General features: G+C 46.0%; 3 protein-coding genes across 9 annotated transcripts; 2 read left to right on the forward strand and 1 right to left on the reverse strand.

Moving 5' to 3' along the window:
* Nucleotides 1–81: 81 nt before the first annotated feature.
* Nucleotides 82–2,745, forward strand: LOC3290629 (uncharacterized). The gene is made up of 2 exons (XM_563676.3): nt 82–916; nt 1,010–2,745. Exons 1-2 carry the CDS (start codon nt 862–864, stop codon nt 2,635–2,637), a joined length of 1,683 nt encoding a protein of 560 aa, XP_563676.3. The 5' UTR covers nt 82–861; the 3' UTR covers nt 2,638–2,745.
* A 119-nt stretch (nt 2,746–2,864) lies between these two features.
* LOC1273466 (protein Vhl) lies at nt 2,865–3,654 on the forward strand. The gene is made up of 2 exons (XM_312444.6): nt 2,865–3,024; nt 3,099–3,654. Exon 2 carries the CDS (start codon nt 3,184–3,186, stop codon nt 3,643–3,645), a length of 462 nt encoding a protein of 153 aa, XP_312444.4. The 5' UTR covers nt 2,865–3,024; nt 3,099–3,183; the 3' UTR covers nt 3,646–3,654.
* A 103-nt stretch (nt 3,655–3,757) lies between these two features.
* LOC1273465 (zinc finger protein 879) lies at nt 3,758–20,227 on the reverse strand. Of its 7 annotated transcripts, none has more exons than XM_061651969.1 (12): nt 19,941–20,227; nt 10,162–10,242; nt 8,126–8,290; nt 7,994–8,026; nt 7,880–7,918; nt 7,637–7,769; nt 7,476–7,570; nt 7,289–7,378; nt 6,822–7,198; nt 6,068–6,542; nt 5,680–5,880; nt 3,758–5,161 (listed from the first exon to the last, which is right to left on the reverse strand). In XM_061651969.1, the coding sequence occupies exons 1-12, from the start codon at nt 19,974–19,976 to the stop codon at nt 4,964–4,966; spliced, it is 1,923 nt and encodes a 640-aa protein (XP_061507953.1). In that variant the 5' UTR covers nt 19,977–20,227; the 3' UTR covers nt 3,758–4,963. The 7 variants fall into 7 exon arrangements, with proteins under 7 accessions (XP_061507953.1, XP_061507956.1, XP_061507955.1 ...); XM_061651972.1 differs by having other exon boundaries at nt 8,126–8,220; nt 10,167–10,242; nt 19,941–20,226; XM_061651971.1 differs by lacking the exon at nt 19,941–20,227 and adding an exon at nt 12,686–13,108.
* Between the last annotated feature and the right edge of the window lie 2,954 nt (nt 20,228–23,181).

Below are 23,181 nucleotides of genomic sequence, written 5' to 3' on the forward strand. Positions count from 1 at the left end.
AGTACACTGTACCTGCAGGAAACGAAAGTTCTTCGTGATGGGGGATTAGACGGTAAAAGGGGAGGTGTTGGAAAAGTTTGAGCGCGCTACAAAAGGCCTCCCCAATAATGCTCCCGCGCGAGAGCTTTCCGGTGCCGTGGTCCGGAGCATACACGGGAGCAAGTTTGCAAACCGCCGAGAGCCGCCGAGAACCGTGTACGGCGTGCGGAGTCACACGCATGGAGACGCGCGAATGCGCCGAATCAGTTGCGTGCGGAAAGTGTGCGTGTTCGGCGTGCTGGTGGAGTACTAGATGGGAATGTTTCAAATGTGACCAGTACTCGTTTTACCGTTCTCGGGAGATCAAAAGAACAAATTTGAACATAAAAATATGAAAAGATGAATTATCAATAATTCTTCAATCGTACACCGAAAACAACATAACCCCCTTTGCATGTACCGCTTAAGTCGTGTAGCGATACAAAAAGGAAAGGCTATTTATATCGGAACAAAGAGCATTGTGCTCCAACAAGCATCGCAAGCATCTCACATCATCAATATCGTCGCCTACTATCTTAGCATGGAGGCATACGTGACAACACCTCTATTTATGTGGCGCAATGCAGCGGGACAAAAATAAATTGCCCGCCACTGCTCAGCGGGAGGTTCGGGTCTGGGCACGGTTGGGATCCGGACCATCGGAGCATTAGACTAAAAAATCAGTTCCTCCATCAGAACGGCTCCACCCGGCCGAGGGCAGGTTCATTTAGCGTCAAGTGCTAACCGTGTACGGACATGGTCGGGATGAACGGCCGGTGTATCTAGGTGGGAAGCGCGATTCTCGTTGCAGTCTTACATCGGGGTCAAGCTCAGCAGGATAGGATGATGCAATTGCAGCAACCGGGGCTGGTGGCGGATTGTGTGCAGTTTTTAAACTGTAAGGTGCTTCCTATCGCTGTGATGTGTGTTGTTTTGTTAACCTTTTGTTTGTGTGTTTGTGTATGTGATTGTTTCATTTCTGTTCCTTTAGCCGTTAAACGCTATCTGTGTGAAGAGTGCGAGGATCCAACGGCGAATGATGCAACCCGGAACACCGACGAGCCAGCCGACGAGGAGACGTATTTGAATGTGTTGCAAAGCAAACGGTCACTTCCCGGTGTACGGGCCCGATTGATAGCGGAATGTGACGGTTTGTTGGAACGGTTGGAAACCGGTGCCGTAAGTACACCGAGTTTGGCTGAACTGAAGCATGTGACGGAGGCGGATGACGCTTACGAAAAGCCACTAAATGATGAGGAGGATGATTCGTACATTGATATGAGTGGAGCGAACACTCTGAAAGCAGCAAACACTAGCTCGTCCAACGTTAGTATGGTTGAGCTAAAGGACGACCTAACCGCAGATCCCGATGAACCAAACGAAGATGAAACAGATGAGGTACCGTTCGGCCAGGTAGAAGAAAACTCTTACGACCTCACCACCGATCAGATCCTGTACGACGAGTGCATGCAAGAGGTTGGCCACGAAGGACAGGAAGTCCTCGCTTCTACACCAACTCCTCGCACACCGACGCCGGAAAATGTAGCGTCCGATAGCCAGTGCCCGTACGGGGGGCTTCCGGCATCGCATCTGCGCCTGCAGCAGTCACCCAAGCACGGCACACTGTTCAAGCAGGAGAAGCGGCTGTTTTTCGACCAGTTCAAGAAGTACTACGTGGGGCTGATCGGCAAGTGGCTGCTGGTGTACGGCAGCCACAACGATCTGAAGCCGCTGCAGACGATCTACATCAAGTGCATCAAGCTGGACCTAAGCCTGAACGAGCAGATCAACGAGAAGCACCTGTTCCAGATCATTACACAAAGCGACTCGAAGGTACACTTCCTGTCGCCCAGCTTCCAAGACCTGAACGAATGGATCGTTGCGATCGAGAACAATCTGATCGAACGGGTGGCCGATCGGCCGGTGGAGGAATGCGCCGCCTTGCAAGCGTGCCGTAAACTACCCTTACCACCTTGTCCCGTGCCTGTGGGCGACGGGAAGGATGAGCCGGATCAGCGTGCGGCGAACCAGGTGGAGGATGGAATTTACGAGGAACCGTCGTTGTGTCTCAAGACGGAAGCCATCGCGAAGGCTAAGGCGCACGGGTACGACACACCCAAGCCGTGCTGTGGCAAGGTGGCAGAGAATGTGCCCGTTGGTACCAACGGTGGAGTTTGCAGTAAAGAAAGTGTAAGTAACTCACCTGCAAGCAGTAAAAAGCCTGATTTGCCAGCGAAAAGCCCCGATACGGGTGGAGGAACAACTGCTACACCCACGCCTGTGAAGAGTTGGCTCAGGAATCGTTTCAACCGATCGGCCCCGGAACCGGGGGAGGTGAAACTGTCCAAGAAAGCGCTGAAAAAGCTATCGTTTGAAGAGCTGCCCACGTCGGAGGGTAGCGCCGGCAGCGTCGAGCCGAAGTCGCCTTCGAAGTCGCCAGTGCAGCCGGCGCCGCCTTCGCCCAAATTCACCCTCACCACTACGCCCACCAGCAAGGGTACGAAAATAAACATGATCATTAGTCAGCTGGAGGCGAACGGGCAGCTGAACCTGCTTTCCAAGCGGCTGAACGACACGACCAAACGGTACACGTGGGTAACGGACGGTGTCACCGGTTGATGGAGCGTCGGCACGGTGCTGTTTCATTTTAAGTTTTATCTTTTTCGAATAAACGAAGTGCAATGTGATCTTAGCTGAACAATAAAACCAAATTCAATGTGAAGCACATCTCAGGGGTGGGGAAATATTTTCCTTTCTCTCTTCTTTGAGCAAAATTCTATAGAAAACTTCCCTTCGAAAATTTAACTGGAAATGTCAAACGAAAACATAGAGCTGTCAAAACGGTGCTAGGGGCGCAAAAAAACATCGCATGCCAGATGTAAACAAACGTCTGCCCGAAACAACAGCAGGCTCTGTGCGAAATAGTTTCCTTTCCTTCCGAAAACACCTGAAGCAGGAAAATGAATATTATTTAATAGAAATAAAACCTTCCAGACTTCCAGTACGGTAAGTGTATTATCTCGCCGAAGACAGTAAATTGTGCCAATCGTTGTAGCTTACCCGCTTATCACACCTCACAGTCTGCTTCCGTCGTTCTACTGATCGGCTGGCAACTTTGATGGGATCGGCGGAACCACGGTCCCGTGCCTGGACTGGGGGCGAGCAATGGAGCATGACCCAAACCTGAGATCGGAACATTCGGTGCTGCGGTCGTTTTTGCTGTTTCGCAACACCACCGAGCGGACGGTGGACGTGTACTGGGTGAACTACTCCTCCCGGTTCATCCACTACACGACGCTGAAACCGAAGACGGGCTGCATGGTTAACACGTACGTTACGCACCCGTGGGTGTTCAAGGACCGGCAGTCGGACGAGCGGATGCACGTACGGCACCAGCCCGTCTACCTGCCCGAACCGTGGTACACAAACTTCAACAGTGCCGGGCGGCTGACGAGAAAGGAGGTGAACATTCACTTTCCCGTGCGCACACTGATGGACAACTGTCTGTGGCGCATCGTCGCCCTGCTAGCGGACAAGGAGGAAAGTGCACTGCACGAACTGGAGATACCACGCGTGCTCAAGCAGGAGCTGGCGGAGAAGCGAAACAATAAAGTAAGGAAAAAATGAAAACACTAACCACTGGCAGCAGTCCTTCCGCTCATCGATCGGAGAATTGTTCGAGAAAGAGAACGAAAGAAACGTACGTTGAAAAACTCCACGCCGTAAGTAACCACGCCGATTTTGAAATGATCATGTTCCATTTATTGTTTTTCCATTGCACACAACTAGGTATATTGCCCCTTTCTTTTTGCGCGTGGTGTTCGGGTTTACACACTTTAACCGTGACATTAACATGCTTCGCTCTACATTTAACGTTGCCTGTAGTACGACGAACGCAGCACCGGTTGCGCCAACTAATCAAGAGTTACCGGTTGCGACCGGAACAGCCGCGAGAAATATCATCATACTTTCTTATTCATTTTATTTATAACGACCGATTCCGAGACGATTGGAATACATACATTCACAAAATTGGGGTGCACAATATGCTAGAGCTTCTTTACTGTTTCCATTCCGCTTTCATTTTCTTTTCTCTAACAACAAATGATCGCTACTATCATGTTTAAAAGGTTTTTTTTTTCTCTACTGGCAATAGGTACACCATATCTAACTGAAATAGAACATATTTCTCATACACTTGCCGCACACACTATACGCACACTTCCAGCTGCGGAAGCGCACGATGTGTCTGTGTGTGAGTGTGTATGTTGATATATTTTTGTGTGGTTTGCCTAATAGTGTCCATTAAAAATTGTTTGTTCATTTTGTACTCTTTTTTGTAGTCGCTTTTCCATTCGCAACATCCCACAATTGTCCGTTACTATTCTCTTAATGATGTGCCGTCGAAATATTTCTAACTTTCTGCCCTACAGAAGTGTCGCCTAAATCGTCGGGGAAAGGATCTCTTGACACCGGTTCAATGTATCCTTTACCCTGTCTCTCTCTTTCTCTCTTTCTCTTTTTACGAATACTATATCTTATCTGTTCGACTATCGCGGGTTTATTACATTTTGTACAACATAATGCGTTACCGTTTTGTTTTTTTTCCGTTTTCCATAGACTAAAACGACCATTGGGTTTGTGACTTGATAAATGGATGTACCGAGCATCACATTGCCCCTATCCAATCCTGGCTGAACGTATACTAAAACATAATCCTACTCATAATATGTGGTACGGGACTGAAATGCTTTCCAAACCACTTTTCAAGTGATTTGCGTTTCGAAGGCATGCTTCCAGCTGCTATGCTTTCTATATGGCGCACGAGAGCTTCGCAAGAACCGTGTCGGCATTGGTAATCATAACCGAAACACTTGACCTTTGTTTTTTTTGCTTCTTTGCCCATTTCCCCAGTGCACACAGCACACCTCGGTTCGGTCCCCTTTTAGCTGTGGAACTTCTCAATGTGCCGGGACAAGGTTTGGGGCGTCTTGAAGACGTTATAGCAGTAGGTGCAGATCAGCTTCGGCTGCACGTTGAAGGTGTTGTTCAGCGTGTTCGAGATGCCGAACAGGTTTTGCGTCTGGGCCAGCATGTTGGCCTGCAGCTCCGTCTTAATTCTATTGAAATTGCTCATCTTGTCCTGCGGAAAGAGAACGACGGGGATTTGGTTTTGTTACAATTTATGTAAGCTCAGTAGGAGGAAAAAACAAGGTTTTAAAAAGCAAGAAAGAACAGAAAATCACAAACACACAGGTGGACCGATGAAACACAGGAAGATGAAATAACAAGCCAAGCAACGAATCAACAGCATAAAAAAAGCAAAACTGAAAACTTTATGCAAAAAGATCATTTAAGCAGTATATGAATGATCTTTTAAGCACAGTTTTTCTAGAAGAGCAGTTAAAGAAAACAAATAATTTAATAATCTTACAAAAACACAACAAGAAGAGAAGACAGAAGAAAGAAAGAAAGAAAGGGTCCCCCACATATAAACAAAAGCAGCGCACTATGTGAACTAATATGCAAACAAGCAGGAAAGAAAGGCAAAAAAAAACCCCTGGAGTGGGTGTGTTATTAAATTATTTCCGAAAGTAAATGAAACATAAGAAAAAGGTTAGCAAAATAAGATAAAACTATTTATTCGGATTTGCGCTTTACGTCAAGGTTTTGATCGATGTCGACTTTCATGGCCATGTCTGGTCGTTGCTGTAAGTGTAGTTGCTGCTGCTGTTGTTGCTGCTGCTGTTGATGTAGATGTTGTTGTTGCTGTTGTTGTTGCTGCTGCTGCTGCTGCTGATGTGATTGCACTTGTTGTTGCTGTTGGTTCAGCTGCTCGCTTATATTGAGCAAATCGGATACCTGCACCGCAAAGGGCGTGGAAAAAAAACAAACAAACAAAAAACCAGCATTATTTGTCTGATATGCCGCCATGAAAGGGCTGTGTAGCAAAACGGTAGGGACAGCGCAAACGAAAAAACAAGGTACGAATTACGTGCAAAGCGGGCATGCAAAACTAAAAAACGGGGACAAAAGCTAACCAACTCACGGATAAAACCTTTAGCTTGCCGTCCCCGTTGCCGTTGCCGTTCGCCAGCTGCTGGTTGGCCTGGTTGATCTGGTTCTGATATGACTGGAAGCTGGCATTCATCACCGAGGCGGCCGGATGCAGCTGCGAGTGCAGCAGATGCGGTGGCACCGACGGTGGCGGTGGCGTTTCGATCCCCCCGTTCAGTCCGTGCAGCCCGTGCTGGATCAGCTTCTTGTCGTCCACCGGCAGTGACAGTGGGAGGGCGATCGGTAACCCGTGCGCCATCCGCAAATGGTTGCTCAACCCGTCCGCCGTGTCGAACGAATCGTTGCAGTTGTGATAGTGGCAGAAGTGCTTCGGCGCCTTGTTTCCGTCGGGCAGAGCGCCCAGCTTCTTGAGATCGACGGCGGGATGGTGCATCTGCATGTGCTTCGTGAGGTGGTTCTTCATGGTGAAACCTTCGCTGCAGCTAATCACCGGGCAGGTTAGGTATCTGGGAGTGTTGCGAAGAAAAAAAACAGTACAAAAACTGATTAAGAACATTGGTTGTGGAAAGAGCTTCGTGTTCGGTTCCCCCGAAAAAGAAACCGGGAGATCCCTCTTTAATCGATTGCTGATGAAGTTGAAACTGCCGTACAACGACGAACACGAATCACGACGCAACGCAACGCTCGGGAAAGGCAACACCGCAGAGAAGCCGCCGGATCGAGTGGAAAACCGGCACGTCCGGGGGTGCCCCTATGCCGCCACCGCCGCCGTCTAGCCTTCTTACCTCCCGTCGACGTGCCTCTGCACGTGCTTCTTCAACAGCACCTCGTCGTTAAATGTCATCGAGCACATGGTGCAGGCGTAATCGCCGTGCTGCTTCATGTGCAGCAGCAGGTGCGACTCTTGTATAAACTTTTCCTCACACTTGGTGCACGAGTAGCCGAAATTGGTCCCGTGAATTTTCATGTGCTGCTGCAGATGCGACTGCTGCTTGAACGACTTATCGGGGCACTGCGGACAGAAAAACCCTCTAGTCGAACTGTGGTTGGTAATTAAATGAAGGTTCAATTGAGTAACTTGGCTAAACTTGCGCGGACACTGGTTGCATACGTACAGGGTGGTTTTGTGGTGCGTTTTCATATGGTTGTTTAAGTTTGTGACCTGCAAATGGGGACAAAAGGAAGGGGGTCGTTGTATTACTGTGACTTCCGTCCACCACATTGGCTGGCTTCTCAAGGGCTTCTCCCTTACCTGAGCAAATGAGCGGCCACAGTTTGATTCTATACAAACGTACGGTCTTTCGCCCGTATGCAATCGTCGATGATTGTTCAGATTGGTAATCTACAGAGTAGTAGTGGGGGGTGAAATTAAGAACACAAAATTATATTTTAAATTCAGGTTCTGACCACGCCATCGTTTTCTATAAACGAACACTCACCTGAGTAAAGGCTTTTCCACAGTCGACGCACACGTATGGTCGTTCGTTGGTGTGAATGCGAACGTGGTTGCGCAGATTAGCTTGCTGGGTGAAACCTACCGAACATCCAAGCGTATCGTAAGCAATCTTGTTTTAATAAACATTAATCGAGTTGTTCCTACCTTTTTGGCAAAACTCGCACACATATTTCTTCTCCGCCGAGTGATTCCGGATGTGATTGAGCAGGGAGGTTTTCCGGCTGAAAGTCTTGTTGCAGATTGGGCAGCTTCCTTCCTCACCATCGAGCACTTCGTTCTGCAATCAAAGCAAGCACACGCATACAGATTAGCTAAACGATGTTTAACCAGGAAGATCCTTAACGGCCGTTCAAAACCTTCAAACCAAAACCGTTCAAAGCTTCTTACATCGATGGTCTGCAGAGTTGCCTCGAGATCGAAGTGTGCCTGTGACGAGGATAAAACCAATGGAAACGAATCACAAACAAGCTTTCGCACACAAATTGTTGCTTCACAACTTACCAGCTTCTTCGAGTTTGGATCCCCTTGATTGACCTGTTCGAGGGGGAGAAGAAAGGATTCACGAAATAATAACGAACCAATTCAGGACCAACTCCGCGTGGCTGTGGGCACGCTGCCTGAAAAACTACTCACGGTATTGCCCAGCAGCACCGGCAGGTTGGAGCCGGTGGGTACCATCGTGGGACGGGAGCCATCGTAGAAGTTGGGCATCATCCCTTTGGAGATTCCTTTAAAACGTACACGATTCAATAAATACGGCCGTGTTCGGGCCAACGGGGGCGGCGTTCGCGGTGAGTACTGCAAAACGGAGACAGGAAAGAACCGAGATGCAATTCCGTGATTAATCTCGCTTGCACTACGCTGCCGTAGGAAAGGTGTGTTCTGTTTCTGAAAGCCCGTTGTTTCGTTTCGGGTTTGCTGCTATAAATATCTTCGCCCTCCCCCCTAGTTCCTTGGAGTGTGTGTGGCCACTCTCTCTTGTTCGCAACTCAAGCCGAGAACCATTTTCAGTGCCCGTGCCTGTCTGGCCCTGTCCATTTGCTACGCACTGGTTGTGAGTTTGTGTGGAATTACCTGCCGTGCCGTGCCTAGCAAAGCATTTTCGCTGCCGTCGAATTGTTGTTTTTGTGTGTTTTTTTTTCTAGCGATGCAAGCGATTTGTTCTTAAGTAAACACAATTGTAATGAAAAAAATTGTTTGACAGTGGGCAAAGCGTATTTTACACCGATCGCTTTTTTTTCCTCTCTCTCTCTTTACTTTGGGATATTTTTTCTATGTTTAACGGGCTGTCAAAACGGCGCGGAGGGTTTTTTAGCTGCAGAATTTCATCGAAAATATCCCTCCGGCATTGGTGTGCGGTCTGAGCGTGCACGCTGCACCATGGTGTATGATAATGGTTTATTTATGATTTTTGAATTAATTATAAAGAGGAACTATTTTTTGTAGCTCATACTTAATTAGCACCACAAACACACGAAGGAAACATGTGTGAAAGTTCAACATGTTCTGATCTGATTTTCAGATATTATTTTTACGCAGCGCGATACTTGCTAGAGCACAGCCTCAGTCCAGACAAACGCACAGTGGGCACAGAAGGATGCGACAACGGCTAAACATTTTGAATTTTGAATCATTCATCATCGAAACGTGTTTGATGCGGGGTCGTGCTACAAAACCTATAAAGCTTCCAGGCATTGCTCTATTAAATGAGAATTGCGAATAGACTCGTTTAACGAACTCCGTGTTTAAAGTCACACGAACACAAAACAAAATTTGTGTTATTGAAAATTCTGTGAATTATTAAACGTGATAGTTTTGATTCAATCTTTGGGGCGGTTCCGTGGCAAAGTCGTTAATTTGTACGACTTAACAACATGCCCGACATGGGGTCAAGCCTAGAATTGATCGTTCGAAAGCCTGTATAGGCTGGGCTGGGCATGTTCGCATAGAACGTTACGCCAAGTAGAGTTTTGCTTCAAGTAAAAAAATGTAAGAACATGTTGAAACTATAACAGAAGCAAATTTACATCCATTTCACCTATGGATGTATTGTCATATGGTCTGAGGATCTTGGCCTGCAATATTAAGGTTTTTGAATGACTAAAACTGAATTTGGTTGCCATTTCGAGAAAGAGGAGCATTAAGAAGCTTTCTTGATTATGTGAAACCACACTGCAATCAGACAACTCCAGGGCATATCAATATAGTTACACAAAAGACTGACGTTTCAGTTATAAATTACCCCTTTTGGAAAGTTTTCATAGATTCAAAGTTTGAATAAGTCAACCGACCACTTATTATATGTCATTCTACATAAATTTGGTTACAATATCTTCAAACCCTCGTTTCGTGTTCACACTATTGAAAATACTACAAAACTTGTTGTACATTAAAATGCTATTATTAAGCAATACGGCCTTTTTGGACCGTTCCTCCTGAATAAAAAAAATGCTATTACAATTCATCCATTTTGCACAGAGCATAAAGTGGTTCAGTTACTAAATAGACTATCTATCAATCCAATCTTAAGTCGAAAAACCTAAACCCAAAACAACTCCAAGGAACTTCCTGCCGATACGAAACTTTGCAACCGTTAGCACTCAGTGGGGTGGAAAGTAATAATGAAGCTGTAGACTGATGTTCCCCGTCGGAGGGTTTACGATACTTACCTTACCTTGCTTCAGCAAAAGAAGGAGTTGCAGATATAGAGTGTCAATGTCCATATAAGAGCATTCAATGTTCCTGTTGTCCTTTAAGTTAAAATTAAACAACCGTTTACGATTAGTATTGGAGCATTAGTATTGGAGAGAAAATCAAACCAATAGAAGAAAATCGGAGAAAACAAACGAAGGACGAACGAAACACACACAAAACAAAAAATAGGACGATAAACAGAAAAAGGTATTTTGTGAGAAATGCATGACGAATTAATAATTGTATGCGGAAATGAATTATGAAACCGAAAAAGCAAAACCATAGCAGGCTGCGTGCCGCGTGAGCATGGGCAAAGCGGAAGTGCCAAACCGTTGTTTAATAGAAACGTGCGCTGCCAGCAGCCAGCAACAACAAGTAGTTTCCAAAACAGTTTTCCGCCACCGGGAGCATGCAACACACACACACACATATGTACGCGTGTCAGCCCCGCAAGGTGGGTGGGAGAGGGGAGGTTTGGGTTGTGTGTTATTTTGATAAACTTTGCCAATCCCCTCGGTATGCCGGTACCCCCAACATACATACATCCACACACTCACACACCGATACAGATGTTCGGATTTGCTGGAGCTGGAAAATACATAGCCTCTGCCAGGCTGCCGTCGGAGCACATGGTGCGCGCGCGAAAAACCCGACCCGACGCACGGCGCGCTCGTTCGGCATGGCAGTTTATGCTGCAAGCCACCGCGCGCGCCACCACCAACCCAAACCGGGGCCCGATATATAGCCGATCGTCCATCGGAAGGAAAAGCGCAATCCTATGTATGCATACACGCCTACATACACACACTGAGCATATGTGTGTGTATGTGCGCTACCAACACACGGAACACGCGCTAGTCCTGACTCTACGCCACCGTTCCTTGGCGCTGGCCGATTTGCGGAAGCTATTTCTGACTGGTTGCTTCTGGCGTATCATACGGCACGGGCTCGTTTTTGCGCACACCAAGCAGCAGGCTCCAGCAAACATTACGTTCATTGATGATTTCAATGCCTACTGCTGCTGGTGCAATCATCTGCTGTGGAAGTTTTTCCCCCAACACACGAACACGAACCTGTTGTCGATTGGGGGGGATGTTTTACTGTTTTGGGACATTAGTGACGCTAGGACGGTTGAAAGCGTGACTGCAGCGTGTGTGTATTAAGGTCCGAATGATGGCGATCTGTGTAAGTGTATTTATTATTAGTTTTTAGTTCAATTTCTAACATATTTAGTTCCTTTTTCAAGTGTCCAATCAACCGTAGAAGATAAAAAAGCACACATACACACACTAACACACCTATTCCTCCGTTCATTGACTGCAGTTTTCTCCACAAAGCACAAAGCATTGCATTGGTAGTGTTGTTTAATGAAAAATTTGCTCACTTTTAGCTCTCCTTCTGCGTGGGGGGCAAGCAAACATAAAAAAAACACACACACACACACAAACACAAAAAGACACTTTACGTGCCGCCGTTTTAAGACACCCCTTTGCTCCACGTGTCCGAAAGTGAAGACTCTCTCCTCCTGTGTCCCACACACACACACACACACACACACCTGTGCCGCTGTATACTTTCCACAAGTAAGAGTTCCGAGTGTTCCGAGATGAACATGGCGCCACATAGCCGCCTTTTACTGCGATGCCACCACGTTTTGCGTCTTGGACCCTTCTCCCACTTTCCTTCACTTTCCTAATGAAAAAGGAATCCCGACCCGAGCACCGTTGCTCCTTTGCCGTACCGTTTTTTTGGGGTAAAAGATGTTGTGCCGAAGGGAGGGAAAGGGGAAGAATAAGAAGTGAGAAAACCCGGTGGTGTGGGGGAGGGAGGATAGCGGGTGTGTTGGGTCTGCAGTTATCATATGACGGTTGTTTAAATGAAGGTTGTTTAACTTTTTTTCCACGCTCCTGGCAAGTGGTTCGCTCTTCATTGTTGCGCAAGTGAGCGAGACAGGGCATATAATGTGCCCATGTGGGGAGTGTGGGGATAGGGGAGTTGGAATAGAAGAGTTTTTCCACCACCACCACCACCACCACCATCACCCGGCACCGGCACAGGGGAGAAGAATTAAACACGAACCACGGAATGTATGTAATGAATCGGGGCACGGGATGTGTTTTGTAATGTTCCGTTGCGGCTCTCCGGCGAGCGGTTGGGCTTTTTGAGTGTTTGCGGGTGTTTTGCCGTGAGCACACACACACACACACACACACACACACACACACACACACACACACACACACACACGATTTATTGTCCATAAAGTACGGCATTGGTTTGATGGCACACAGGAATTTTGAGATTATTCTTTTGTTACTCCAGTTCGTTTACGATTAACATTGCTTAACATAGTTCTCACACGTTTATAACTCATTGGAATGTATGATAAGATAAGGAAAAAATACAAATATTTTTATAACTGAAACACACAATTTCACAAAAAATAAAAAAATACACACACAATGAAACAAACGCATGCAAATAAGTGCATTTAGATACCCAAAAAGAAGAGCTATTCGATCACGGCAAGCTTCCGGCTAGTCAATCACAGGCAAATTGCACCGTAGAGTAATCACTTTTTAATCGGTCTGTTATTAAGATTTCCCAGCACTCTTTCAGCCTCTTTCACTCCCCTGTTGGCTTCCTTGCGCCCGAATCTCGCGCGCGCACTCGAGTCGCAACGGCGCGACGGTAGACCGATTTGTATTAATTATTAAAACACCTCTAAACGTTGGATAATTGAAAAACTTTTGCCACTGCACTCGGGTCACAAGCTTTCGAAGGGGGATGGAGAAATTTGCTCCCCACCCAATAGCCCAATAGCGCGCGCGCCGAACCAACTTCTTCGGTCACCGAGAAAGCGCGTTCAACTGACTGACCGACTCAAGACGCAGTGCTGTTGCTGGTGCTGCTGGTGCTAGTGCTGCTGCCTGTACTACCGCTGCTGGCAAATTGAATAATAAGACTGAGAATTCATCAAAATTTTAAAAATCTTCCAACCTGTACCACCGACACCGACCCGAGAGTGCGCGCGCGACCCGACCGGGGCGCCTGCGAGGGTGGCCCCGAAATTCACCAAGACACACGCCGAAAATGCCGAAAATGCCCTCCCTATCGCATTCCCTTCCCCGCCTTCGCTCGCACACACACACAGAAACACGCCTTTACAACACAGCGCAGGAAGCGCGTCCCGCACACACTCACACACCATTCATTTCCCTGCACCGGTGGGGGAAGGACAACCCTTGGGTCGACGATCGTCGTCGTCGTCGTCCTGAGGAAAACCCATTCGGCGCAAGAGGCAGGACGGCTTTTAAAACGGGCGGGTGAGCTGGCAAATGGAGGGTGGCGAGCGACGCGAAAAGCGTTGTATATATCACCATTAGCGTCGTCTTCTTATTTACTTAAGACGCATACCGTGAAGATAGCGAACCCGGTGAGAGACAGAGCGAAGCAATACAAAACAAAAAAACTCGTGCCTGTCCCGGGAGAAAAACAAAAGCAAAAGCGATCCAAGAAGGCTAGCACGCGACCAGTGGGCTGAACAGCAGAAGGGGGGGGGGGGGGGGGGGGGTGAAAGGGGGGGGTTTATGGGGTGATCTGGCGAGGGTGCGAGGTTGCAAGAACCGTACGAAAATGATGAAAGGGGAAGGAAAAGCAGCAACAACAACAACAACAACAATAATGCACACACACACACACATACAATTTTCTTATTCCGTTGTATGGTGTTGCCGTGCAGCATCTCCTCCCTGTCCACTGGAAATTACTTTTTTCCACCCCTTTTCGGAAGGGTTGTTTCCCTTCCTAACTCTTTCGCAATAATTCCTTGGCCAGTCGATGCAAGGAGTAGAGGTTTAAAATAAAAAAAGAAATACACACACACAGTCATACAGAATCTTTTAATTTCCCTGCATGTTTGGTGTTCCAACCCCTTTCGGCTCGTTTTTTTTCTTCTAATTTTCATTTTTATATTTGTTTTCCTCCCTTTGCTACAGTTTTCTTTTTCTCCCTCTCTCTATCTCTCTCTCTCTCTCTCTCTCTCTCTCTCTCTCTATCCAATAATCTTACATTCTTACACGGCTGTAGCAGTAAACAATTTTTACACTTTACGGGCGCGTTCGTCCACAAAATGGCCCAACGGTGTGTGTGTGTGTGTGTGTGCGTCGCGGATCAGGCGCCTCCATGGCGGGCGGCCCTCCGGCGGGCTGATGCGCCAAAAACGAGCGTAATAAAAATATATACATGACAAAACCACCTCCCAACCGTCCATCGCTTCCTCCCTTTTCACCCTTTTTTACGTAAAGATTTCCTTCTTGCCTTGAAGCCCCCAGGATAGCGAGTGGAATGGTGAGGGACGCACAAAGGAGAAGCAGTAGGAGTAGGAGGAACAATCCGTCCAGCCAAATACCATAATATTCCGCCCGAGCAAACAGTGGCGGCTGTGAGTGTGAGAATAGGGAGCAGTAATAATAATTTAAAAAAAAAATACACCCCTCAAACTCACACACAAACACACTGAACTGCACGATCTCCAAAAAAAAAAAAAAAAAACACACGCACACAATCGAAGAAAGCCACCGCCACCGTAAGGCAGAGGTGGCCATCGTCGCTCCTTGCAGGGCGAAGGAGGCCGCGCTTCGAAGAAAACAGCGTTGCTGTTTGCGAGGGGGTAAAAAGGACTCAAGCAACAAAGCTGTATGCGAAAGAGAGAGAGAGAGAGATAGCACGAGAAAGCAATAGTGCGATAGAGAGCAAGACGAAAGGCGTTTAAAAAGGAAACGTCTCTCTCTCTCTCTCGTTCGTTCGTTCTTCTCGAGAAGCGGAGCTCGCTTTTCTTCGCTGCTCGCCCTTAACTTCTTCCACCCCAATGCCTCCCTCCTCTCCCAACCTCTACTGACCTATCCCTTTTTCTTCACACTTTCAATCGTCCGTCTCGTTCGCTCCCTTTGCATCTATCCTCTTTTAAAACAAAATCGTCCAACCGTCTTTCGCCTCCGCTGGTTTGGTCGAATTGGCACGTTTTTTTTTGTGTGTGCTCATCTTTTGCTTCTTTCAAGCACACGGAAGGCGACTAAAGGGTGGATGGTGGCGAGGGGAGTGGGGTAATGGTGGAGGTGAATGGCGGGGAACAACACTCCCTTATCGTGAAAACAAAAGTGACTATAAATTTTTCGCCCCCGAAAAAGGGAAAGGAGACCTATCTTTGGCACCGTCTACATCGGCTCTGCCAGAGTGTGTGCGTGTGTGTGTTTGTGGTGTGCGCCTTTTGAGTAGGGGTGAAGACACAGAAGCAAAACAAAAAAAAAAAAAACAGTAACAGGAGGGAAAAATATAAAATGAAATAGCACAAGAAAACGAGACCTCGATGCTGGGGGAGGCGGTGAAAAAATAAAACATAAAAAAATATATATATATGCGCACTCCACCGCCATGCTGGCCGCCATTTGCTGCTGGGAAATAGGGGTGGGAAGTGAGCGAATTTGGGGTGGATTTTTGGCAGAAAACGGGTGGAAGGGGCCAGAAGGAAGAAGGAATAAAAAAAAACAAAAAAAAAACGCCACGCAAACACCGACACCGGCCCACGGAATCGGCCAACCACGCGGGAGCTGCGAGGTGCGTAGGATTTTACGTATTCTTTTTTTTTGTTCACCCTCTTGTTCTATCTCTCTCGCGCTCACGCGCTGCTTTCGGTGGTTCGGTGGCGTGCGGCGCAAAGGGCTGAAATTGAAGAAGCGAAATAAAACCGATAGGGCGACCGGAGAAGAGAATTATTAACGAACTTGGTACGAAACAACAATAAAAAAAAGGAAAACTCAACACATACACACACACACACACGCACAGCGAACGACACTGGTATAGGGGTGGTGGTATAGGGTGGGTGCTGTTTTCTTCGCTTGCAGCGCAGCACGGCGTCGGGCCAGAGAGGGAGGAGACCTTCTGTCCTGTGCGTGTTGCGTTGGTAGTGGTCGCTTGGGATGCTGACGGAGGGGAGGGAGGAAGAGGTGAAGAGGAAGGAGGGCGGTTATTATCTCGGACGATGGCTTGGCGGAAAAAAAGAAAATGGAAGTTTTCTTTGCCGAATGCGTCAGGCTCGCGGCAACAGAGAGGAACCCGCGTTTTCGCGGATGGAAATAAATCACCATCACTGGAGGGGTGGGTGAAGGAGAGGGGGAGTGGGGGGGGGGGGAGGAGGATTGAGGAAAAAAAACTGAAGAATATGAAAATGATGCCCACTCGCTCCCCTTCTTTTTATCTTCCAAGGTACTAATCAACCACCCGCTCCCCTTCCCTCCTCAACCACCCATCATCCTTCTTCTGTCAGCCATCATCTTTTCCACTCGCCCGCTACACAGCATGCTGCTGTTTTCCCTTTTTTCCTCTGCCCATCAATCCGTTCCTGTTTTTTCCGTTATTATTTAAAAAAGAAGAACAAACGACGAACCCCCTACTGCTATCCCTTCCACCCCTCCCCCCCCCCCCTTCTTTTTGTTCTTCTCTCTCCCCACCCCTCCCACCTCTCCTCATGGCCACCGAAGTTAAGACGAATTCGAGTTTGGGATTGTTTTTCCGGGCGCTTCACTGTTTCGCACGGGGTGGCCTTCGCCTTCGCCATTAATTTACCCCGCCTCGCTGACTCCTTCTCCTTTCATCTTACCTCTTCCTTCTTTTTTTTGTCGTTATTGCTGTACCAGGGCTATCATCAACCCAAAGGAAACAAAGAACGGCTCCATCTTGGGGGGGGAGGGGGGGGGGGGCAGCAGCAACAACGCAAAGTACGGCTTCTTTTCTTTGCCAAACGGCGAAACCCTTTCGCCATTGGAGGGATGATTTTGCTTTTCCTCGAGCCCCACTTATTGCTCCGCCAGTTTGTTGGACTTTGGCGGTACCTTTTTTTGTTTCGGTTCGTTCGCGAACATTTCTTGGCCATTTTTTGCTTGTGTTTTGTTTTGTTTTTGTATGTGTGTGTGTGTGTATTGTGCTGTGCGTTGGTGCGATCTGCGTCCTTCACTGGATGGCCTACTCTAGATGGATGCTGGGGATGCTCTCTCTCTCGCTCTCGCTCTTTTTCGCTCTCTTTTGCTCTATGGCGAGTAGTGGTTTTCTTTTTCACTTGCTCTTGTTTTTTTTCCTCAACCATTTCACATCCCAACCAACCAACTCACCACATTCGCTGGTCCACTCTCTGGCCTCGGGTTTGCTTTCTTCGACTCGTCTTCGGCGGTTCCGTCTTGAAATGAAAATGAGTTTTTTGTTTTCGCTGTTGTTGTTGTTGTTTCTTTCATCAAGTTAGCCTTGCTCTTGCCCATCGTACCCCCGCCCTCCCACAATCACCCAGCCCAGCTAGCCGGAGGCGTTGTTATCAATTTAAATGTCCAGGCCGTCGTTATCTCTGTATATTGAAATTGGTACCTATATGCTCCAGTTTCTTTAGCGCAACCGTTTCTTTTTCATTTTGTTTTTTTTTTCTTCTTTTCCGTCCAACTACGGGCTATGTGCTATTGTGGGCTACGCTACGGTAGTGTCTGTGTGGTTGTGTGGTTCACAGTTTTCACTTTCTTTTCCCCGGCCAGTATATAAGCGGAACACAGGGTTTGCGCGCAACGATGGCTTAGGGTGGCACAGGGCAGGAAGAAAAGTCTTTTCCGAAGGTTGATGATGGCCACTTCAGCAGGATAGCCGCACCAGACACACAGACACAAAGACACACACACACACACACACTTGCAAACCGGCTTCCATCGTAGCTGGCCCTTGGGCTATCACAGTTCAGTGTAAAAAAAACCCACCCACCACCTCCGCAGGGGGTTTCTTCAGCACATCGATCATCGAACGTGCGCTGGTGTGGTGCGCTGGTTGGAGGGGCACATTTCGATTACAGACGATTATCGTCTCTGTGTCGTCGGGAGAGTTCTTTTTCTTCCGGCCCTCCTGATAAGTTTGAGATATTACGTCAGTGGAAGGAGCGGAACCTTTTTTTTTGCTTTTACTTTGCGAGGCTTTATGTAAAAAATGAGAGAAAGACAAAAAACTGAACAATAAAACGAAGAAAATGCAAATTATACAAAAGTAAATAAGGAAAGTTGTGACGTAAAAATAAAACAAAACGAATTGATTTAGCTTCAAATCATAATATAACATATATTTCTGATTAAATCGACAAGTATTTACAAAAGATAATTATATTCACGTAAAATACAATTGAATTAAAATTAACATAAATAAAATGATTAATAACATAAATATAGTTAATAACTCGTTTTGGTAACGCATCGCAATCACTATTTCTTCGTGTCGCAACACTAAATTTTCTTCACCAGATAGTCTTCTTCAAATGTATACATTTTTGTTGCCAATTTCTTTTGCAGTTTGAATTAATATTTTTTGGTTAAGCAACACGGCCGAAACTGTTCCTTCTGAATAAAAAATACTATTAATTTTTAATAACTAATAGTTGCAGAGTACCAAGTGAAGGTATTCGTTGTCTATGCTAGCAGAGCCTTATTTTTAATTTTTTTCAGATCATTTTCGCATTAAACTTTGTAAAAATGTAGGCTTAATACGTGAGAAATGAAACCAAACCTTTTCTTTACAAGGCGAAAAGATGTTTATACATAAGGTTAAGTGAGGAATATACTTTTTCGAATAATGTGTAACTATAAAATGTTACATTTTATTAATTAAAGGGAAAACAGATGGTACCTCTGACGGTACCAGACGGTAAAGGGAGTATGATATCTTGGTAATACATATTTCTTTAAAAATATCCTGATTTGTTATGTATAGTGCACCAAATGAAAGGTAATTTAGTGTTCTTGTTGATAGATATTATCTTGTATAAAACTAACATCTATTTATAAATATTTTTTGTTATTACCTTAACGAACTTAGAACAAAACAACAAACGTTGCAAATAAACGGTAATAGAAAAATGCTTAGATACGAATAAAACGTATAGAAAATGTTTCATTTGGCTGAAAATTGAGTTTATTCATTGAGCAATTAAATTACCTATTACTTGATGCATTATTCGTAATATTTCAGCATTTATGTGTAAAAAATGTGTTAAAAATTAACAAAAAAAAAATCTTTGAAATATTCACGATGTACTATATCAATGTTTCGTATCAAAATCTTACTGTTGGACGTGTATTATTTAAGATAATTTTTCTATTTTTTGTGTAGAAATGCCGAAAAACAGGAATATTTTACACAACAAATGTTCATTTTAAATAAACACAAAACACTAACATCAAATCTCCTTTCCACTTAAATTCCTAGCTAATGTAGCTTCTTTTAAACAACACCACCGCAGAGATATGTAAAAAAACAAAAACTGTTCGGGCGCGCGGTGCACAACATTAAACACGCTCCTCCGTTTGCAAACAGTTCCGACATTTGCAGCACGCATTCAAACAAACCAAACCAAAAGTGGTGCGTTGTTTAAATTTTTCCTGCGTTTAACGTTAAGCGAACGCTATGTTCTAGCTTCAACAATCGCACAAGTCACTAATCGCACGCACGCGGGGGATACAGCACCACGCGTAGAGGCAAGGGAAGACGGTAAAGTCATTAAACAATAAACACACGTTCACACAAATAATTGTAGCAATAATTTACAGAAACCAAGCAATATTGTTGTAATATAGATTTAAACAACGCAAAGACACACAAACACAAGCAGTTCAGGCAGGGAACAGAATATTTAAAAAAAACACACACACACATTCAGTAAAAGTGTAAGATTTACTATTTCTAGCTGTCGTCGGTGATCGTCGTCGATCATTTGCGGGTCGTTCCGAGATGAAAAATCGAGATTTTCTTGTTCAAACAAATTTGAAGTAACTGGAATCTTAGGAGCCTGTGGAGTTTTCGCTATTACACTGCTACTCGATTGTCACCGTTCCGCATTGCACTTTACACGGATGCATTGGCGTACCCAGCAGAACCTTGAGGAAGCTAAAGAACGCGTCCTACCTTTTGCCACCGTTCGAGTGGACTAATTTCCGCACGCTGACCTTCAGAGGCTTCTTGTTGTCGTGCACGACATGCCGCCTGACCACGACACACATGGAATGGACCGACCGACACACACACACACACACACGATGAAACGATACAGTGGTGTGTTGCAGAGGGCAACGGGCGGAGCCGGTTTGAAGGTCCAGCATAAGGGTTTACACTTCGAATTTCGCTTATGTAAATCGGTCTAAGCACAGCGGATCCCGAAGGGTCACCCCTTTCCAATGCGCGCACTCTCTCTCTCTCTCTCTCTCGCTCTGTGTTTGTGCCGTGTATAAGGCAACCGGGCCGCATGGAACGCACAAGGGGGAAGTACTACGCAAGGGGTGTTAGCGCGTCGGGGCCAGCACGCGGTATAGATGCAGCGCGCAAATGGAAATGCATCTCACCCTTGCAGTCGTGACGATGGTGCGCGTCGTTTACGCTGTCCTCGAGCGGTGTGTGTGTGTCCCTTTCTGCTTTTGCACGCCCGCCAACCCACCACCGAGGGAGGGTGTTGGTGTTGTTGCATCGTTCGCTCGTTCGGCGGTCGCAAATGAGCTCGAAATGGCGGCCGTATGCGTACACGCAAACCGAGCGCAATGGCGGACCCGGGCGGGTGGGATGATGAGCTCTCTCACTGGTGTGTGCATGGTGCATCATTTCCGTGAAGCAATCCCGATGCACCGTTGCACCGCCACGTTGAGTGCAGTGCTGTGCAGGCTCGAGAGGAAAAGAATAGAAATGCAAGCAAAAAACCTCACAGGGCAGGGGGGTTTGCTGCGAAAAGTCAAAACAAAACCGCCCGCCGACGTTGTTTTAAACAAGCGCCATTTGCCGGATGTCGTTGGCCGTTCGCGAGGATGCTGCTGCTGCTGCTGCTGTTCGCATACTTTCGGCGGGTTTGGAAAGTTGTTTAAATTTCAAAAGCCTCACCAAAGCGAGGTACGATGGCGACGGGTGCTTCGGTATGCTAATGCAGAAAGGTGAATAGATTGTGTGCAGTTTGCAGGCTTTGATGATATGGGCAGTAACTTCGTTTCCTTCGGTTGCGTTTCAGTTGCGTACAGGGACAGTGTGGCAAAGGGACATATGCAATGGCGTTTGTGGCGTTTAGAAGGCAGAAGCATTGGCTGTAATCACAATTGAAATGGCAATCTAATGCTCAAGTAAACACACAGCCAGTGGCGGGTTTACAGTATCGGGGGCCCTAAGCAGTAAGAATTTTTGAGGCCCTGTGTATATGATTACCGGGGGGTACCCGGCATCCGTCTTGGATTATGTATCATTTCAACTTCAATTTTGTTGCTGAGGGGGTGCTAAGGATTCGTCTAGCACGGGGCTCCAACGTCCATCACACACGGGGCCCTCCTTGCTAATACAGTGCCATGTTCTATCAACTGTTATAGATTTCATTTCATTTATTAATTCCATATCCGCCATCAAGGCTAAATAAAGCAGACTTAAAACTAAATAAACCCTAACAAATAAACAAAATAATTCATGAAAAACTAAGCCTAACTAAACTAGTCATTGACCCAGCAAAAAAAATTAAAGAAAAAAAACATAGGTAGAGCGTAGAGACTATCAAAACTTAATGAAACTTAGAAGAATAATTAAAGAGAATTAGAAGAAAAAATACGGTTACGGAAAGAGTTGAGAGAGGAGTCGAATTCAAAGAGATAGTAAAAGTGGTTAAACAACCTGAAACAGGATAAAATAGGATCATTGAAAGTATAAAGAGTATGACGTGTTTCAATTGACAGAGGATCACGAGGACGAAGGGAACGAGAGGGGACATACAACGAGATAGACGAGAGTAAATCAGGAGCATCAGTATCAGAAAGTAATAAGCCACCAATAAAACATGCCTGAGACACTTGGCGGCGGAAGCTTCAAGAGTGAAGATTGAATAACTGCAATCGCGTTTCATAGGGAGGTAGTGAGGCAGCACCGAACAAACGACGAAAAGCAACCCTGGTAAAGAGGCGCTGAATGCTTTCAATTCTCGAACAGCCATCAATAGTAGGAGGATTCCAGATGATACTAGCATATTCAAGAAGAGGCCTTACCAGAGCACAATAGAGGTTTCTTAAGAAGCTTTGATCTCTAAAAATAGAGGTAAAACGTAAAATAAACCCAAGGGCTCGATTAGCTTTTAGTAGAACCTCATCAAGCTGCAGTTTAAAGTTAAGACGACTGTCGAGTATAATACCAAGGTCACGGATGGACATAACACGAGAGAGAGACGAGTTAGAGAGAGTATAGTTAAATAAAATAGGAGAAAGAGAGTGAGAGAAAGAAATAACAGAACATTTATCAGGGCACAAGCGAAGTAAGTTGGATGAACACCAATGAACAAATGCATTAAAGTAATGCTGAAGACTCATACAATCAGAAGAAGAGGTCATAGGTAAAAAGATTTTTAATATCATCCGCATAAAGGAGATGACCATCAGGAGGTAAAACATTACAGACATCATTGATGAACAAAGAAAACAGAAGTGGACTTAGCACACAACCCTGAGGGACACCTGACGTACAAAAAAACTCCTCAGATAAGTACGACCCGGTTTTAACCCTGCAAGATCGATTACTTAAGTATGAGGACAGCCAGCTAATAATATATAGCTAATATAGATAATGGCCTAAGGATCGCGGGGCCCCTCATTGACGGGGCCCCCCGCAATTGCTTACTTTGCTTACCGTTAAAATCGCCTCTGCACACAGCATGTTTTTAACTTCGTTTTATCACAAAAATCATCCCGATTCGTGACTTTGATGGCTTGGGCAACTCTTTTGTTAATTGAGAATATATCTAATGCGTACCCTTACAGCAGTAAATCCCATTTTATAACAAAAATATCTTATTTGTTGTACCTATTTAAGAGAATTATCGGTGGTTCGATGGATAAATGATAATGTGCACGACCCCCAATCCGTATTGTTGCTCTAATGTGGATCCTAGCTCTGCGCATAGAATGCAACGT

Source organism: Anopheles gambiae, chromosome 2, assembly GCF_943734735.2.
Source record: "Anopheles gambiae chromosome 2, idAnoGambNW_F1_1, whole genome shotgun sequence".
NCBI classification, from domain to species: domain Eukaryota; kingdom Metazoa; phylum Arthropoda; class Insecta; order Diptera; family Culicidae; genus Anopheles; species Anopheles gambiae.

Excerpts from the sequence above, each read along its gene's own strand:
- LOC3290629 (XM_563676.3), top strand. The coding sequence starts at position 862 with ATGATGCAATTGCAGCAACCGGGGCTGGTGGCGGATTGTGTGCAGTTT. Across the intron at positions 917-1,009 it reads TTGTGTGCAGTTTTTAAACT|CCGTTAAACGCTATCTGTGT; the intron begins GTAAGGTGCTTC and ends CTGTTCCTTTAG.
- LOC1273466 (XM_312444.6), top strand. The coding sequence starts at position 3,184 with ATGGAGCATGACCCAAACCTGAGATCGGAACATTCGGTGCTGCGGTCG.
- LOC1273465 (XM_061651969.1), bottom strand. The coding sequence starts at position 19,976 with ATGATCGACGACGATCACCGACGACAGCTAGAAATA. Across the intron at positions 10,243-19,940 it reads ACCGACGACAGCTAGAAATA|GACAACAGGAACATTGAATG; the intron begins GTAAATCTTACA and ends TTTAACTTAAAG. Across the intron at positions 5,881-6,067 it reads GCAAGCTAAAGGTTTTATCC|GTATCCGATTTGCTCAATAT; the intron begins GTGAGTTGGTTA and ends TTTGCGGTGCAG.